The following is a 19,412-nucleotide window of genomic DNA, read 5'->3' on the forward strand; positions in this document are numbered from 1 at the left end:
TAAAATTCAGATAATCCACCACTATCTCCGATATCCGATCCAATCCACCGCCTCCAATCACTCCTGAATCATAGCTCAGCACACTCCACCACCCATCTCTCTCGATCTCTCTCTATATATATATACAAGGAGAAAATTGCATATTTAGTACTCCAAACAACACGCTTAGCAAATATAGGACTCCAAACATCGTATTCATAAAAATAACCCTTGAAACGTTGACTTCTTGATTTTCATGACATTATGTGTATGAAGTCTCTTTTCTCATCTAAATACATGTATTTGTTCCCCAAAATAACCCTTTTACCCTTCAGTCATTTAGATGACACTACGCTGGTTTTCCTGGGCTGGCCGCCTGCTGCCGCCGGGTGGCTGGCTTGCCGCTGCCTTGGCTCTGTGATCCGGAGCAGTATCAAAAATTCAAAAACCACAAGTAGAGCACTACACACGCTACAGATTTCCTCTCTGCTAGGACTCTAGGAGCTAGCCCTCGCCCCAGCAAGCAAATAAGCAATGCACAGGACCATAATTTAGCACCATGAATGCTCCTCCTCTAACAAAAATGAGCCATATGCAATTACATGTAATAGATAATACTATGAATTTAGCACAAATGAGTACATGTCATAAATCCATTAATTTAGCATAAACAAGTTCATCTCACAAAACCATAATTTTGTTCCAAACAAGATCCAAGTCATATGAAATAAAGCATGAGTTTATACCTCATCAAAGCTAAAAAAAATCATCCAATATGTAGCTTTCTGTTTGGAGTCATCTTTTTTTGGTGTAGACACAGTAGGCATCCTCACAGGACTACTGGTGTCAGTTTGTGAAGAAGTGCCCTCTCCGAACAAGAACGCAAGCTTGCTGCACATGAATACAGTACGACAATTAGATGCATGAAAAGAATTAGTATATGGTAAATATGTTAGTATTCCTTACCTTCTAGTGACCCTTCCTGGACTATCTCGTAGTATTTCTTCTCTAGTTGGCCTCTGTGGGATACTAAGTTCTGCTGGCGCAGCTTTTGTAACATTCTTCGTATGTTGTCTACGCTTCCTACAAGCATAATAAATAAATTAATAATGACATTTTCATTCAAGTTTTTGATAAAGAAAATAATTACTTACCTCTTTTTTGCTGTCACATTGAGTGGGCACTTGGCATTAGCTTGCCAGTGACCTTTTTCACCGTATCTTTTGCAAGTCATAGGTCTTCTAATCATCTTCTTTCCCTTTGCATTGGTTGGAGCAGTAGCGTCGTCACATCCATTGTTGGTACCTTCACCCTCGTTGGTACCTTCACCATCTTTGGAACCTTTCTTCTTGTGGCCACCTTCCATCTGAAAGGATCAAGATGCCTAAGAGGGGGGGGGGTGAATTTGGCTAATTCTAAATTTCTTTGCAATAATTAAATCCTATGGTTAGCCCAATTACCCCTTGTGCCTAGAAAGAGTTTCTAATAGTTCTACCGCACAAAAGACTTGCAACCTAAGTTCCAATCCTACTCTAGCATGGCAATTCTATGAATGTAAAGACAAGAATTGAATTGCTCAAAGTAAATGCTCAAAGTAAATAGAGAGGGAGGAACGCGGCGATGTTTTGTCGAGGTATCGGAGAGTCGCCACTCCCCACTAGTCCTCGTTGGAGCACCCGCGCAAGGGTGTAGCTCCCCCTTGATCCGCGCAAGGATCAAGTGCTCTCTACGGGTTGATTCTTCGACACTCCGTCGCGGTGAATCACCCACAACCGCTCACAACTTGAGTTGGGTTACCCACAAGCTCCGCCGGGTGATCACCAAACTCCCAATTACCACCAAGCCGTCTAGGTGATGGCGATCACCAAGAGTAACAAGCACGAACTCTCACTTGACCACGACAAGCCTAATGAGAAGGTGAATGCACACTTTGCTACTCTTGATCTTCACTAATGAGGTCTCTCTTTGGGATTCTCAAATCTCAATCACCTCACTAGGACCTTGCTCTTCTTGGCACTCTCTAAGGTGTTTCTCAACTGTTGGAATGAGCAAAAGTACCCCCACACACGAGCGGAGGTTGTATTTATAACACCGGCTGAAAAACGAACCATTATGTGCCTCTACGGGGTGACCGGACGCTCCGGTCATGTTGACCGGACGCACCGGTCAGTACACCCCGAACTCTAGTGGTTAAGTATTGACCGGACACTGGCAGCATCCGATCAGCACTGACCAAACGCGTCCGGTCACGTTTTCCCTTCACTGGAACCTTACTGATGTCGACCGGACTCTGGACCCCCAACGTCCGGTCACTTGCTGAGCAGCGTCCGGTTAGTAACCGGAACCTGATCAGCGTCCGGTCAGCATTGACCAGACGCGTCCGATCAGGATTCTCCCTCTCTGGGACCTTACTGGAGTCGACCAGCCGCTGGCCCTCAGCGTCCGATGACATGACCTCACAGCGTCCGGTCACTTCCAGACGCTTTCACCTTGGTCAAATGAACTGACCGGACCCTGAGCCAGCGTCCGGTCAGTATTTGACCCTCCATTCACTTCCAACTCTCAATCATATGTGAATGAAGTTTGCTCCATTGGATCAAAGGATTGTTATGGAGCTACCTAGTGCTAGTTTTAACAAGTGTGCACCACACCTAACTCACTAGACTCACCTAGGTCAAGCTACCCATTCATACCCCCCTTAATAGTACGGCCAAAGGAAAAACAAAGTCCTAAACTACTCTAAGTGTCTCTCCAACTCCAATCGACACTTAGAACTAGTCCATCCTTAACCTTGTCGTCCATCCTTTGAAAACCGAAACAATTTCCATCGTAGGGGCATGACAACCTTGATTGGCCAATCGATCTCCATTACCGTGACCTAACTTAATTGTTTCTGCAAAACACACGTTAGTCACAGTAATCACGTATTGTCATTAATCAACGAAACTCAACTAGGGGCCTAGATGCTTTCAATCTCCCCATTTTTGGTGATTGATGACAATACTACCTCGAGTATGTGAAAGAGATGAGGTTTTTAACATGCTTGGTTCATATAAGCTTTTGGCAATAAGAACAAAAGTGTTAGACAAGCTTATATGACCCAAGCCAACATGATGTACTCAAAAGATATGAAATAAGCATGAGTACAAGTAATAAAGCTCACTTGCATCGGAGTAAAGCGCGGAAGCAAAGGGAAATGAGCATAGCACAAGTGATATGACATATAAAGAATTCAAAGTAGAGAGCACACATGTCATATATCACGATCACGTAGTTATCACTATCACATAAATATAGTAGTAAACATGAATGCATAATGTATCACACACACAAATGCATAATTGTGTATCTCACATATAAAAACTCCAAATGTAATAGATAAGCTAATATAATAACTAAGCTCCCCCTAGATAAGTAGCTCCCCCTAAGCCTAACATACTCGAACCCTCTCCCCCTTTGGCGTCAAACACCAAAACCTAAGGATTGGTCGACGGGGCTGCAGCGGACGAGCCGGGCGCTGAGGTACGAGGAGCGAGGTGGAACTGGGTGTCATCATCATCTGATCCTGAGCTCTGAGCTATCTGACCCTCTGAAGCTGGAAGTGATGCTAAAGTAGTCTGGGTCGAATCAGGAACTGGTGCTGCTGTAGGCTGAGCTGGTATAACTGAAGCAGCCGGCTCTGATGATGCCACTAAGGAGGGGAGCGTCTCTGTCGTCGCTGTGATAGGTGCAGCCGTACAAGGACCTGAAACATGCAGGTATGGAGGAGTGGGCTGCCCTGTCAACTCACTGAAGGAAGCTCCAAGACTCCTTGAGACTGAAGTGTCTGGCTCAAGCAGCGACGACGTCTGTGCCGGTGTGAAGCCCGTCTAGAATGGTGTGAATTGCGGGGCTACCACTGGCGAAGCGAACCACTGGGACACCTGCTCTGTCGGTGAAGCATACTGTGCTGGTGGCTGTCCCTGACTCTAAAGCCCATTAGGCTGTAACGCTGGAGTCATCGAAGTGGTAGCAGGCTGACCAAGCTAGGGCGAAGCCTGTGGCGGTGGGGCCCCAATCGCTGTCACTACATGCTGCATGAATCCGAGAAGCTACTGCTGCATGAGGATCTGCTGCTGATGCATAGCCTGCTGCTGCTGCTGTAGAGCATGTGTCTGCTGCTGAATAACTAGCTGTTGTTGTTGGAACTCGTCCTGCCGAATCTGGAACTGAGCAAATGTAGCAGCTATCTCCTGAGCCTGTCTGGCCTGGTCCTGCCTCATCCGCTCAAGTATAGCAAGAAGAGCGGGGTCTATCTGTGGGGCAGGTGGCACTGAACTAGAGCTACCGACCTCCGCATCATGTCATCGTGGAGGCATCTGTGGAATGGGATGGTAGTCATCATCAGAACTATCACTGGGCTCGCTAGTGACCAACCCCTCCTGCTGAGCAAGCTGCTCCTCCTCTGTGGCTGCAATGCCCCTGATAATATCGTCCTGCTGGGCTATAGTCTCTGGCACCTCTGGACGACGATGCGGCTGACTAGGTGCCTGTGGTGTACTGTGGCGGATCATCTGAGTCAGGTTATAAGCAAGGAACTCTATCGTGGCACCACTATACTTAGCAATCATCTCAGGCGACCTAACTATAACTGCTCTATGAATAAGGAATGTGATCCAATGAGCATAGGGTAGCTGCCTGTGACCTCTGAAGCCCTCAGCTATAGTGTCCTCCATCTCTGACAGAAGAAGATCATAGATATCAAAAAATGTCTGCTGCATCAGAGAGTTGAGAAGCCATATCTATATCCGAGTCAATCCCTCTCTATATCCCATCCTCGGAAGTAAAGTCCCCCTCATAATAGCCTCAATCATGCGAGCGGTGGGCGTGAGATCACTGGGGTTCCTCTGTGACCCCTCGCCAAAGGGCTCTGTGAAACAGTGATGAACCAAGTCCGTAGGAGGTACCATACCACCATGAGGGCGTCTGGGGGGTGCGGTCTGTCCATAGCACACCTCATGGAGCCTGACTAGCTGCTCCTGAAGCCTGAGAATCTCCCTAACCCTGGTGCTCGTCAGCCGATAGTCTCTGCCTCCGAATGCAAAGTGAATGAACCTGTGCTGGGGGTCAATCCAGAGAGATGTATAGAACTAACGAACCCAAGATGGAACATATAATCCGGTCCGTCCAATCATATCTGTCAGCCCCGACAGATATGCAAGGTAGGGGCGAATGTGCTCTCCAGCTGCTGCAACAATAGACTCTATGTTGCATACCCTCTGTGATCTAAAAACAGCTCCACTATTCAGATAGGCATTATAGAAGTCCTCCTGCAGGGGTGTATAGAATCCCTCTGATGCTCTCTCATCCCTCCTAGGTGGAAACCACACCTCAAAGTCCACGAACCTCAGCTGCTACACCTGCTTGACCATGGTGGTCCTTAGGTCAAGATGGGTCACTAGAGGCAGACCCTGTGGTCGAGGTAGTAGACGAGAACCTCTACGCTGAGTGTCTGCCCTCGGTGTAACTGGGACACGAGTACGACCAGAGCGGCGTAATTGTGGCTGTGGTGCCGGCTCTATCTCCTCGACCTGCTCGGCCTGTTCACCCTCTTGAGACTGCTGTGCTGGCTACGGCTCCTGAGTCTGCTGTGCTGGCTGAGGATGTTGCTATGGCTCCCCTTGAGGCTGAACCTCATCAATGGCAACACGCCGTCCTCCAATCATGAGGGTCCCAGCAGGACCACCATGAAGGCGCTCAACTCGCTCAAGTGAAGCCCTTGCCTCTGGTGAGAGCTGATCAGCAATCCGGACTCCACCGGACTCCACTGCGAGCGCCTCCTCTCTCGGCATGCTCTGCGGCCTCAGCAACTGCGGCGGCTCTCGCTGTATCTGCATCTGGATACTTGCGCTTCCTCACTGCCAACTTCTTGGTCGCCTTGCATTTTGATTCTGTAGGCTGGCGAGGCGGGGGCCTTGGATCCTCGTCACCGGGACCACCTCCGACATTCTTTGTTCGAGCCATTTGAAGGATCAAAGATGAATCAACTGCCCCTGACAAAGAAACAACTGCCTCTGACAAAGATCAACTGTCGCTGACACTTTTTAGGCTTGGCCTCGTTTCGTACTTGCGAGCTTGGCCCCGAGTTAACTGAAAATTGTCACTGACACCTCAACAGAACCGGCTCGCTGCATGATGGAATAGAAAGGATATACAAATAAATACAATATATCTAATAAATGCGAAACCCTAGGAAGCAAGCAATTTAGATACGAGATTGAAATGGAGGCTTGCTACCTGACGATCCGGTGAAACGATGAGACAAGGAAAGGATCAGGGAATCACCGGGTCGGCAACGAAGCTAGGGTTAGCGAAGCGCAGGAGGCTCTTCGGTGAGGAAGCAATGTAGGCGCTAGGGTACGGCAGCGGCACTAGAGATCCAATGGTGGTGCTACTGCTATGAATCGGCGACAGCTAGGGTAGTGGAGGCATGGTGGCTCTGCCATGGTGGGATTTGCGGCGGCATGGGGGCAAGAGTAGCGGTGGCGCGAGGACAAGAGCAGCGGCGGCGTGCGGTGATGCGGTGGTGCATGGGCAAGAGCAGCGGTGGCGCGCAGGAACGGCGGCGTAGGCAGGCGTGCGGCGGCGTGGGGACAGGGGCACTGCGGCGGGCGGCGCACGGGCGCGTGGAGGCCGGGCCGTGCGGCAGCGCTGGAAGATACGAGGAGGCCCACGTGCGGCGGCGTGGAGCTCGGATTAGGGCGATGCGGCGGCGCGGATGCGGGGTACAGGACATGCTCGGTGGATTAGATTAAATAGGGTTCCCCGACGAGATAGAATAGGAAAGGAGAAAAGAGTCCTAAAAACACACGTTCCCCATTGATCGGACGCTCTGGTGGCAGCGACCGGACGCGGCCACCCAACGTTCGGTCGATTCCATAGAGGTCCAATTCCTCTGGAATCGTGACCGGACGTGTCTGGTGGACACTGACCGGACGCAGCCAGAGTCCGGTCAATACAGCCTTCATTTTCTTCCTCATGACCAGACGCTAAAAGCCTTCTGACCGGACGCTGAAAGCCAGAGTCCGGTCACTCCTTCGCAGCAAGTTCACCTCCTGTGAACTGATCGGACGCTGGACTCCAAAGTCCGGTGCAGCGTCCGGTCACTCTTTCTTCAGCAAATCTTCAAAGTCCTTCGTGTTGCCTGTTCCCAATCAAGTCCCAACTCGAATAAGATCCAAATAAACACCAATTAGGACTGATATGAGTGACCTCTCTCAAACCCTCAAGTTTTTTCAAAATATTTTGCCTTAGGCTATAATTCTTTTTAAGAAAATAGGCAATAAGAGGGCAAATTAAGATAAACGACAAACAACAATCATGCATATGTAATGCAATACTTGAAAGTAAATCTAGTTGCTTGTCAAGTTTGATCCAAGGTTAAGCTTCTTCACACGCTTTTCGGCGGTTATCTTAACTATGTTAGACAAGCCCTATATGCATTACAAAACATTAAACATGTTGTATATTACAATGCAATGCAAAGGACAACACAAGCTCAATTTTTAGTGAAGTTGCTCAAATCAAGCACATTGAGCTCATTCCGCAATCTACAAAATGTTGCCTCATCTAGCGGTTTAGTGAAGATATCCGCCAATTCATCCTCGGTCCTTACACCTTCTAGTGATATATCATTTTTAGCAACATGATCTCTAAGAAAGTGATGGCGAATATCTATGTGCTTTGTGCGAGAGTGTTGAACCGGATTATTTGCAAGTTTTACCGCACTTTCATTATCGCACAAAAGAGGTACTTTATCTAGAACTACACCATAGTCTAGCAAAGTTTGTTTCATGTAAAGTATTTGTGCACAACAAGCACCCACGGCAATGTATTCCGCTTCGGCGGTGGACAACGCCACACTATTTTGTTTCTTGGAGGACCAAGACACAAGTGATCCACCAAGCAAATGGCACCCTCCGAATGTGCTTTTTCTATCAACTTTGCATCTGGCATAATCTGAATCGGAATAGCCAACTAATTCAAATATAGCTCCCTTGGGATACCAAAGGCCAATGCTTGGTGTGTGCTTGAGATACCTAAGGATTCTTTTTACGGCAATTAAATGAGTTTCCTTAGGATTAGCTTAAAATCTAGCACACATACACACACTAAACATGATGTCGGGCTTAGATGCGGTCAAATATAATAAGCTACCAATCATAGAGCGGTAGAGAGTTTGATCAATAGGGTTACCTCCCTCATCTAGGTTGAGATGTCCATTAGTTGGCATTGGTGTCTTTATTGGCTTACATTCATCCATCTTGAATCTCTTGAGAAGATCATTAGTATATTTCTCTTGAGAGATGAAAATCCCTTCTCTCATTTGCTTGACTTGAAAACCAAGAAAGAATGTAAGCTCTCCAATCATTGACATCTCGAACTCCTTCGACATCAATTCACCAAACTCTTTGCATGAATCTTCATTTGATGATCCAAAGATGATATCATCAACATATACTTGACAAATGAAGATATGCCCATCAAGCTTCTTGGTGAATAGTGTGGTGTCGACCTTCTCAATGAGGAAATCCCGAAGGCGTTCATACCAAGCTCTTAGGGCTTGCTTAAGCCCATATAATGCCTTGGACAACCTATAAACATGATTAGGATATCTAGGGTCTTCAAACCTGGGAGGTTGATCAACATAGACTAGTTCATTAATGAAGCCATTTAAAAATGCACTTTTCACATCCATTTGATATAGTTTTATTTCATGATGTGATGCATATGCAAGGAGGATACGGATGGCTTCTAATCTTGCAACCGGTGCAAAGGTCTTTCCAAAATCCAAACCTTCAACTTGAGAGAACCCTTTTGCAACTAGTCTTGCCTTGTTCCTCACAACAACACCTTGATCATCTTGCTTGTTTCGGAACACCCACTTTGTTCCAATGACTCTTGCACCTTTTGGCCTCTCTTCAAGAGTCCAAACTTCATTGCGGGTGAAGTTGTTCAACTCTTCATGCATGGCATTTATGCAATCCAGATGTTGAAGAGCTTCTTCTACCTTAGTAGGCTCAAAGCAAGAGACAAAAGAGTGATGAGCAATAAATGAAGCAAGTTTTTGAGATCAAGTCATTACACCCTTTGATGGACTCCCTATGATGAGATCTTGTGGATGATCTTGAAGTAGAGGTGTATTTCTTCTATTGACCACTTGAGGGGGAGGTTGTGGAGCATCAACATCTTGTGCTTGTACCACCATTTGTTCATGGAGCATCAAATTCCACATCATATGTTTCTTCAACCAAGCCGGTGGCATGATTAAATACTCTATATGCTTTGGACTTTGATGAGTAACCAACAAGAAAACCAATATCACAATGTCTTTGAAACTTCCCTAGGTGTTACCGCTTCTTGTAGATGTAGCATTTGCAACCAAACACCCTAAAGAAGGAGACGTCCGACTTCTTTCCATTGAGCAACTCATAAGGTGTCTTGCCAAGGAACTTTTGAAGGAATAGGCGGTTGGATGCATAGCATGCGGTGTTGATTGCTTCCGCCCATAGAGCTTCGGGGGTGTTGTACTCATCAAGCATTGTTCTTGCAAGAGTGATCAATGTCCATTTCTTCCTCTCAACTACACCATTTTGTTGAGGAGTATATGTTGCGGAGACTTCATGTTTGATTCCAACTTCATCACAATAAGCTTCTATGTTTGTGTTGTCAAATTCTTTCCTATTGTCACTTCTTATCTTCTTGAGCTTCACTTCAAATTCATTTTGTGCTCTCTTGGCAAACTTCTTGAAGCAAGATGCAACTTCAGATTTATCATGAAGGAAGAATACCCATGTATACCTTGAATAGTCATCAACAATCACAAGACAATAAAGATTTCCTCCCAAACTCTTGTATGTTGTTGGTCCAAATAAATTCATGTGAAGGAGTTCTAGCACTCTTGCAGTTGACATGAAAGCTTTTGTTGGATGGGTATTTGCAACTTGCTTGCTGGCTTGACATGCACTACAAAGCTTGTCCTTCTCAAACTTCACATCCTTCAATCCTCTCACCAAATCATTCTTCATTAGCTTCTTGAGTGAGCTCATCCCAACATGGGCAAGTCTTCTATGCCATAGCCACCCAAGTGTTGTTTTGGTGAATAGGCATGTCTTCAAGTTTGCATCTTCAGAGGTGAAGTCCACTAGATATAGGTTGTTGTATCTAAATCCTTTGAATATCACATGATCATCATCCTTCTTGGATACAACAACCTCCTTCTCGGTAAACAAGCATTGGAAGCCAAGATCACACAATTGTCCAACGGATAGCAAGTTGAAACTCAATGAAGCAACATATAGCACATTGGAGATGGAATGATCATTTGATATTGTCACTTTGCCCAATCATTTGACCTTGCCCTTTGAGTTATCTCCAAATGTGATTCTTTCTTGTCCATCTACTTCTTCATCTAGTGAGGTGAACATACGAGGATCACCAGTCATATGTTGTGTGCAACCACTATCAATAACCCAATGACTTCCTCCAGTCTTGTAGTTCACCTACACACAAGAGATCAAGCTTTAGGAACTCAAACTTGTTGAGGGCCCTTCACCTTCTCAACAAGTGACTTTGCAACCCAAATTTTCTTAGGCATATTCTTGTTGGGAGGACCTAAGAACATCACTTTCATCTTTCCACTAGAATCCTTTCTAAGCATGTAGTGAGCATTGAAGGCAAAAGGTCTAGCATGCTTGGGCAAGGGTTGTGGTGGTGGAGTTTGGCACTCATGAGCAAAGTGGCCTTCTTGTCCACACTCAAAACATCTCTTTGGCTTTGGCTTGGACTTATGTTGTTGTTGAGCTTGAGCCTTCTTCTCTTGATTTGCCAAGTACCTAATGCCACTTCTATCCATCTTCATGACGGTGTTCATAAGTAGCTCACTTTGAAGATGCTTGCCTCTAGTGAACTTGCTCAATCCAATCTTAAGATGCTCTTTCTCCAACTTGAGCTTCTTATTTTCTTCCTTGAGAGCATCATTGTTCTTCTCTTCCTTGAGCTTCTTGTTCTCATCTTTGAGCTTCTCATTCTTAAGGATCAAACCATCATCATGAACAATAGTTTCTAGAACAATAGACTTGGTGGTTTTGAGTTCTTCAAGATCTTTCTTGAGCTTTTCATTGTCATTCTTGAGCTTGACAAACTCATCATAGTCATTGGCTTCAACCACTTGCTTGCCCTTGCTACTAGAACTTTGCTCAATGCTCTCAATAATCAAGTCATCACGTGATGTAGCTATATCAATCTTAACAACATCGTTAGTAGCATCATGTGGCTCATTGGATAAGAATTCTTGAGCAATAACAAGAGTATCATGATTAACCTTAAGAGTAGTATATTCTTCTCTTAGCTTGTTGTGGCTAGTGATGAGCTCATTATGTGTCCTCTCAAGTTTATCATGTTTATCTTTAAGCTCTTTCTTAGAAGATTTGAGATCCTTGAGTTTGGATGTTATAGCATCATTTGCTTCTCTAAGCTCAACACTAGCCTTTTCGGCTACATCACATTTTGCTAAAAGAGCATCATTTTTAGCTTCTGGCTTTTTATTCTTAGCTCTAGTTTTTATAATGATCTTAGTGTATTGTTTTAGCAATCTAGCTAGATCATCATAAGTAGGTGATTCATATTCATCATCATCACTATCGCTATCATCATCACTAGCGTGCTCATCATCACTACTATCATCATTGTTAGATACCTTACGGTCACCCTTGGCCATAAGACATAGGTGTGTAGGATGATGGCGGTGGTGGCGATGAAGATGATGAAGAGTTGATAACAATTGCGGCCACCTTCTCATTGTCACTATCATCATCGGATGAGGCACTAGATGAATCAATGTCTGTGAGCCAATCACTGACAATGTATGCCTTTCCACTCTTCTTCTTCTTGTGGAAGTCCCTCTTTTTGCCATCTCTCTTCTTGTATGGCTTGTTCTTCTTCTTCTCTTCTTCTTCTTCATTGCTTGAGTCATCTTTCTTGCCCTTGTATTTGTTCTTAAACTTGTCTTTCTTGGGCTTAGTGCATTGGTGTGCTAGATGACCAAGTTCTCCACAATTGAAGCAATCCATCTCGGAGATTGGCTTCCTTCTAGAGCTAGTGAAGAACTTCTTCTTGCCATCAAACTTGATGCCACTCTTGTTGAGCTTCTTTAGCATCTTGGCGGTCTTCTTCACCATGAGAGCAAGACTTTCATCATCAACTTTATCATCACTTGAGCTCTCATACTCAAGTCTTGCCTTGCCCTTCTCTTGGCTAGCTTTGAATGCTAAGTCCTTATCTTTCTTCTTGGTAGAGGATGAGCCATCTTGTGGCGTGATGTGCATGTACATCTTATGAGCATTGATCTTTCCCAAGATTTGTGTCGGTGTAGCGGTGGAAAGATCACCTTGATGTAGCATGGTCATAATATGCCCATATTTGTTAATGGAGAGAACACTCAAGATCTTTCTTACAACATCGGATGGTTGCATTTGAGTGAGTCTAAGCCCATTGACTTCCACTACAAGAACATTCAAACGTGAATACATTTCATTAGCACATTCCTTAGGAAGCATTTCAAAAGAGTTGAGCTTTTTCATGACAAGATGATAGCGTTCCTCACTCTCACTCTTAGTTTCCTCATGGAGCGCACAAACGTCCGACCATAGTGCATGGGCGTCTTTGTGGTTCCTCACCCGATTGAACACATCTTTGCAAAGGCCTCTAAAGATGGTGTTTCGAGCCTTTGCATTCCACTTCTCGTAATTCACCTCATCGCCTTGTAGGTGTGTAGCATCCTGAGGTTTTGGGAAGCCTTGTGAGGCGGCTCTAAGAATACCAACATCTAGAGCTTCTAGATACGCCTCCATGCGAATTTTCCAATAAAGAAAATCATCTCCCTCAAAGATAGGAGGAGGTACATCCCCGTGAGACATCTTGCTCTAGGCGGTTAAGCCTAAATACGTGAGCACGAGGCTCCGATACCAATTGAAAGGATCAAGATACCCAAGAGGAGGGGGGTGAATTGGGCTAATTCTAAATTTCTTTGCAATAATTAAATCCTATGGTTAGCCCAATTACCCCTTGTGCCTAGAAAGTGTTTCTAATAGTTCTACCGCACAAAAGACTTGCAACCTAAGTTCCAATCCTACTCTAGCAGGGCAATTCTATGAATGTAAAGACAAGAGTTGAATTGCTCAAAGTAAATAGAGAGGGAGGAACGCGGTGATGTTTTGCCAAGGTATCGGAGAGTCGCCACTCCCCACTAGTCCTCATTGGAGCACCTGCGCAAGGGTGTAGCTCCCCCTTGATCCACGCAAGGATCAAGTGCTCTCTACGGGTTGATTCTTCGACACTCCATCGCGGTGAATCACCCACAACCGCTCACAACTTGAGTTGGGTCACCCACAAGCTCCGCCGGGTGATCACCAAACTCCCAATCACCACCAAGCCACCTAGGTGATGGCGATCACCAAGAGTAACAAGCACGAACTCTCACTTGACCACGACAAGCCTAATGAGAAGGTGGATGCACACTTTGCTACTCTTGATCTTCACTAATGAGGTCTCTCTTTGGGATTCTCAAATCTCAATCACCTCACTAGGACCTTGCTCTTCTTGGCACTCTCTAAGGTGTTTCTCAACTGTTGGAATGAGCAAAAGTACCCCCACACACGAGCGGAGATTGTATTTATAACACCGGCTGAAAAACGAACCATTATGTGCCTCTACGGGGTGACCGGACGCTCCGGTCATGTTGACCGGACGCACCGGTCAGTACACCTCGAACTCTAGTGGTTAAGTGTTGACCGAACACTGGCAGCATCCGATCAGCACTGACCGGACGCGTCCGGTCACGTTTTCCCTTCACTGGAACCTTACTGATGTCGACCGGACTCTAGACCCCCAGCGTCCGGTCACTTGCTGAGCAGCGTCCGGTCAGTAACCGAAACCTGATCAGCGTCCAGTCAGCATTGATTGGACGCGTCCGATCAGGATAATCCCTCTCTGGGACCTTACTGGAGTCGACCGGACGCTGGCCCTCAGCATCCGGTGACATGACCTCACAGCATCCGGTCACTTCCAGACGCTTTCACCTTGGTCAAATGAACTGACCGAACCCTGAGCCAGCGTCCAGTCACACCGGAGCCAGCGTCCGGTCAGTATTTGACCCTCCATTCACTTCCAACTCTCGATCATATGTGAATGAAGTTTGCTCCATTGGATCAAAGGACTATTATGGAGCTACGTAGTGCTAGTTTTAACAAGTGTGCACCACACCTAACTCACTAGACTCACCTAGGTCAAACTACCCGTTCATACCCCCCTTAATAGTACGGCCAAAGGAAAAACAAAGTCCTAAACTACTCTAAGTGTCTCTTCAACTCCAATCGACAATTAGAACTAGTCCATCCTTAACCTTGTCGTCCATCCTTGGAAAACCGAAATGATTTCCATCGTAGGGGCATGACAACCTTGATTGCCCAATCGATCTCTATTATCGTGACCTAACTTAATTGTTTCTACAAAACACACGTTAGTCACAGTAATCACGTATTGTCATTAATCACTGAAACTCAACTAGGGGCCTAGATGCTTTCACCATCCATCCCTTCCTTCTTAGTTTCCTTCGTCTTCCTACCGGTAATTTAGCAAGAGGTGCACCAACTAAAAATGGTAGTTCAACATGTGGCCATTGTGTTTTGTCTGTCATTGGCTCAATCTCTCTACCATAAGCAGCCCTGAATCTATCAACTGAGTAATAGTCATGCATAAATTGTTCAAGGTCAACTCCCTGCTCGCGGGTCACAAAGGCCAATACATATTGGCATGGCTTACTAGTGTGCTGCCATTCAAGACAAGTATAGGTCCTTTGATTTAACTTGACAATATGCCTCTCAACTCTGCTGCTATGGACCACACCTCTGCACTCCAATTAGCACATGTAACAATTTTCAAGTGGCCCAAACCTCTACTGTGGGGGGTACGACCCCGGGTACCCACAACAGACTACATAGGCTGTGCTGCCAGGGGCAGTCCAGACCACAAGATGGAGGCTTACGGTGCACGATACTGCTCGGCATGTACCATAAGATGTCAAGGGCAATATCCTGAAGATACTATGAGATTTGTTAGGATATGCTCGATCCCGTGATTCCTGTAGTCTGTTATTACTTACCGGTTATCTCCTAGATCTAACCGACTTGTAACCCTACCTCCAGCTATATAAGGCGGGTAGGGGACCCCCTCAAAACATACGCAATACCATACGATAGCCAATAAAAACCAACAGACCACAGGAGTAGGATATTACGTCGTGTAGATGGCCCGAACCTGTCTAACTCTTGTGTCTCTGTTGCCTTCTTGTTCTTGATTACGTGCACCACTGCCGATCAATCTACCTTCGTGGGATACCCCTCGGAGGACTGTCGACGATATTCTGTCGACACTTGGCGCACCAGGTAGGGGTGTGTGTGATGATCCTGTAGCGAATTAGATGTGAATTTCTTCATCGGCGATGTCGTTCATGGTGGCTCGGATCATCATGGCGGTGGCGTTCGGCTATGGCCAGCGGTGGATGTGACACATGATCTTCACGGCATCCCTCTGCTCCTACATCTGATGTCGCGTGGGGAAGTTGGGAATTCCCTGTAACATCAATAGCAAATAGACAAGGAGCACACGCAATCTTCGGGGCCATGCAAGATGATGGAGCATCTACATCAAAATTTCATCATCGCCCTACGTCATGGATTTGCGTATGCGATGATCTGTGAGTCTGCCCAAAGTGATGGTTGGGGCAGAGGGCAGCTGAGGGAAGCCGACCACGTGCGGTCGAGCTTGGTGGCGGCGCACTACGGTGACACGGTTGCATCAGCGACGAAGGCGAGCCAGTAGTGACTAGGATGAGGTGAGTGGGGCGAAGGAAGGAGCTAGGCGAAAGTAGTGGTATAGCGAAGTGGACAGTGGGTGAATGGCGAGCGAGCTGTCCGCGCCCACGGCCAAGCGTGGCCTTAATGGCTCGCCGGGGTAGAAACGCCAAATTGGCGCCCGATCGGCCGTCATCAAGACTGTGGGTGGCTCAGGTGGTGAGAGGACAAGAGAGCGCAGGTGTAGGCATGCGGAATTAATGAGAGGTGCCTCTTGAGTCTAGGCATTGTCGCGGCGCAGCGGCGACGGCAAGGGGAAAGGTAGGGGAACGCGGGCGGACGGGAGGCGGGGGGGCTCGGTCCAGACTTAGCCCGAGCGTGCTTGGCTAGACGCGGTTGGCATGATCGGTGCAGCCCGCGGCCAGCCACTAGTCAACAGACCTGCACACATGCGACCAGCGTGGCCCACGCGCCGCAGTGCCATCAATGGCATGGCGACGGCGTGCATGCCCATGTGCGGCGGCATCAACACAGCCAAAGATGCAGCGCGTTGTGCGAGAAGACGCAACGGCAGCAGCAGCAGCCATGGTGCGACACGAGACAGCGGCAGCAGCAGAGCAGCAGCGCGATAGCGGGATGGGACGCCCGTGCGTCAGGGCGACACGGTGGCCAAGGCACCGGGCCCGCATGGCAGCAGCATCGTGCGGCTAGGCCGACCGAGCGCTGCAGAGTGCGCACGTGCGGGGCGCCCGAGGCGACGACGTCACGTCCTAGAGACGCGGTGACCACGCCCACGCGAGGAAACAGGCCGAGAACGTGTTGTGCACGGTTTTTAAAGCGTTCGAAAAATCTAAACCGTTGATCCAATCTCCAAACCACCTTTGCCATGCCTTAGAGGATATAATAAGCTACTTAAACAGACTATAATACCACACCACTCCTTAACCCAATTTCTCAACAAAAATTACCAAACATAGCTTTGTCAATCTATTTTCAGACTTAAGAAATTGACCGTCTTGTGTTGAATTTGCTTCAAATTCTATTTCGAAGCTATTAGAAATGTTAGTTAGTGTTATTATCTTGTTAAAACAAAAAGTTGCACTATCTTCTATAAAATGTGTACTTCAAACTTTATTAAGGTCTCACATATATGTTTTATAGCATTTTCCTTAATAAAAAATTAGTTTTCAACCTTAAGTGACATAACATGACTATTGAATTAACTTTTATTTCACATTTTCGTTGATCGTTTTGAGTTACGGAAGTTGATCTACACTCTTTATTACATGTATTAATACACAAACATGATGCTCATAACATATTTTAGTAAATGATTTACAGTGTAACACCGAGGGTGTTATACAATATTTGGATCATCTCTAAGGATACTCACCGCCTTGCTAGCTACCCACTTCTGAGACGGAGTTTTAGCTATCCTCCTCATGGTAGACGCACATGTATGGTGATCCACCAAAACCGTTACCTGCAAAACACAAAATCAATGAGATTCATATTAATTTAGAGGAAAAGTCTGTGAAACTAACAAAAGAGTGAAAATAGCTAGAAAAAACCTATTTAAAACATTGGCTAGCAAACTGAAATGACCTATTTGAACGAAACTGTTAGCTAGAAAAGGCGGCCTGCAGCACCCCTCCATTAAGGCCGTTTTCCCTTGAGGCATTTTGTCGAAGAGCAACCGGGCCTTGGCGCTGCAGGACAAGATACGGTCAGAAGACGCGGATCAGTTATGCTGAGGGCAAACAGACGACAGGCGGCGAGCGAGACGGAGACCTCGCTGGAAGGCTGGTGCCGGCCTCACCTCACTGTCGGCGGCAGCACTGGTCTCGCAGACAGCCCATGTCCCTGGTCGCTCCCGCACTGGCCTCTGGCCGGCTGGGGCAGGCCGTCACCCGACTCCGCTTTGCTGGCTGGCCGCCCTGCGCCCGGACCGGCTGGCACCCGGCCGTCTGGCAGCCGGTCGCCTGGACGGCTGGACGCCGACGGCCCTGACCGCGCCGCGCCCCAGCTCAGCCTGATGCCCGCGCCGGTGCCGCTCCCTCGCTCCTGCTCTTCTGCTCGCTCGCCCCGCTAGCCCGCTGTCCGGTAAGCAGTGGCCACTAGGGTTTGGATTTGGCTGATTGGGGAGGATTGGGGATTTTGGGCATCCGGGAACTTCGCGAATTGGTGACGCACTTCGGCACTTGTGGAGAAATAGGCCGGGCGATAGCGGAAATCTTAACCGTGCGCCGATGGTTTCCCGCCGCGCAGAGGATTCCTGCGCCGATCTCGCTTCGTCCGTTAGCATGCGACCCAGATCGAATGATTCTGCTGGACGCAAGATGACTGCACGCAAACTGGCTGGATGCAGGATTCTCTGGTGCGAGCAGGTAGGCAGTACGTGTTTCCTTTCTTTCTTTTTTCTTTTTTGTTCATGTGGTTTTACTTTCACTTTTTTATTTTTTCTATTTTTGTTTATTTCTTGTTTATTTTCTAATTATATTTTTTCTTTTGATTCATGTTTTTCATTTTTAATCTTTCTTTCTTTTTTTTCTTTTTATCCTTTTTTCTTTTTCTTATTATTTTTCATTCTTTTTTTTCCTATCCTTTGTATTTTCCGTGCATCAATTTATCTTTTATTTTTTTATGTGAATTGTTATTATTTTTTATTTGTTACCTTCTACTAACAATTAGTCTAATTATATAAAAAAATTTGTATTTACAAATCCTTTCAAACGAACAAACTGTTGTTCCTATAAATTATGTAATATAAGAGAAATTATAGGTCAAAATATGTTCTTAAGACCACACTAAGTCAAATCACACCTTATATTCGGGGACGGAGGGAGTATGTTGTACGCGTATATTCCAAATGTTTTAGCTGGTTCAAACTAAAAGGATCTGGCAAGTGGCATAGAGGGGGTGAATAGGTTTTTTCTGAAATTTAATCAACTTCACGAAACCAGTCAGAACGCGGAACCTTCGGGTATGATCGCGGAGGTTCCGGGACTGAGCATGGAACCTCCGGGGTCAGAGTATGAAATCGATCTACTGCAAAATTTAACGAATGAAAAATAGATCGAATGTAATACCAGCTTTCTTGAGGAGTGTGTCGAGCTATTCAAACAGTCAGTTGCACCTAGAAGATGAGAAATCCGTAGATCGGACGCAAACCCTAAAAATCAATTTAAATCACAAGTAATAGTAACAACAACAGCAATCACAGAGGATACGAGGATTTATCCCGTGGTTCAACTCGCCACAAAGGCTTGTCTACGTTGTTGAGGTTAGCCACAAAGGCTATGGAGTCTCTTTCAACTCACTCCTCTTCTCCAACCTATCACCAAGGCAATGGATTGGAGGGTTCCACTAAGTCACAAAAGGGTAATACAAACGTCCCGTTGCTTAACCACAGTGGATTGGGAGCTACCGGGACACCGCTAGCCATCTAGAAGCCAATCACCAAGAGAAACGAACACACCAAGCGGCTAGAGCTTCACCAAGTGCACAACAACGGAGAAGGATCTTCTCGAGCTTTCTCACACT

The 19,412-nt window shown here is 46.4% G+C and overlaps 1 protein-coding gene across 1 annotated transcript; it reads right to left on the minus strand.

The window, feature by feature from the left end:
• Positions 1-328: 328 nt before the first annotated feature.
• Positions 329-18,254, minus strand: LOC136479584 (uncharacterized). Its single transcript, XM_066477404.1, has 7 exons — positions 17,661-18,254; positions 17,475-17,578; positions 17,263-17,352; positions 1,134-1,345; positions 946-1,062; positions 726-870; positions 329-394 (listed from the first exon to the last, which is right to left on the minus strand). The coding sequence occupies exons 3-7, from the start codon at positions 17,311-17,313 to the stop codon at positions 329-331; spliced, it is 591 nt and encodes a 196-aa protein (XP_066333501.1). The 5' UTR covers positions 17,314-17,352; positions 17,475-17,578; positions 17,661-18,254.
• Positions 18,255-19,412: the final 1,158 nt, after the last annotated feature.

Source organism: Miscanthus floridulus, chromosome 9 (genome assembly GCF_019320115.1).
Source record: "Miscanthus floridulus cultivar M001 chromosome 9, ASM1932011v1, whole genome shotgun sequence".
Lineage (NCBI taxonomy): Eukaryota > Viridiplantae > Streptophyta > Magnoliopsida > Poales > Poaceae > Miscanthus > Miscanthus floridulus.

Coding starts and splice junctions, on each gene's coding strand:
- LOC136479584 (XM_066477404.1), bottom strand. CDS start 17,313: ATGAGGAGGATAGCTAAAACTCCGTCTCAGAAGTGGGTAGCTAGCAAG. Junction 1,346..17,262: donor AGTGGGTAGCTAGCAAGGCG/GTGAGTATCCTT, acceptor TGATCCTTTCAG/ATGGAAGGTGGCCACAAGAA. Junction 1,063..1,133: donor AATGTGACAGCAAAAAAGAG/GTAAGTAATTAT, acceptor TTATGCTTGTAG/GAAGCGTAGACAACATACGA.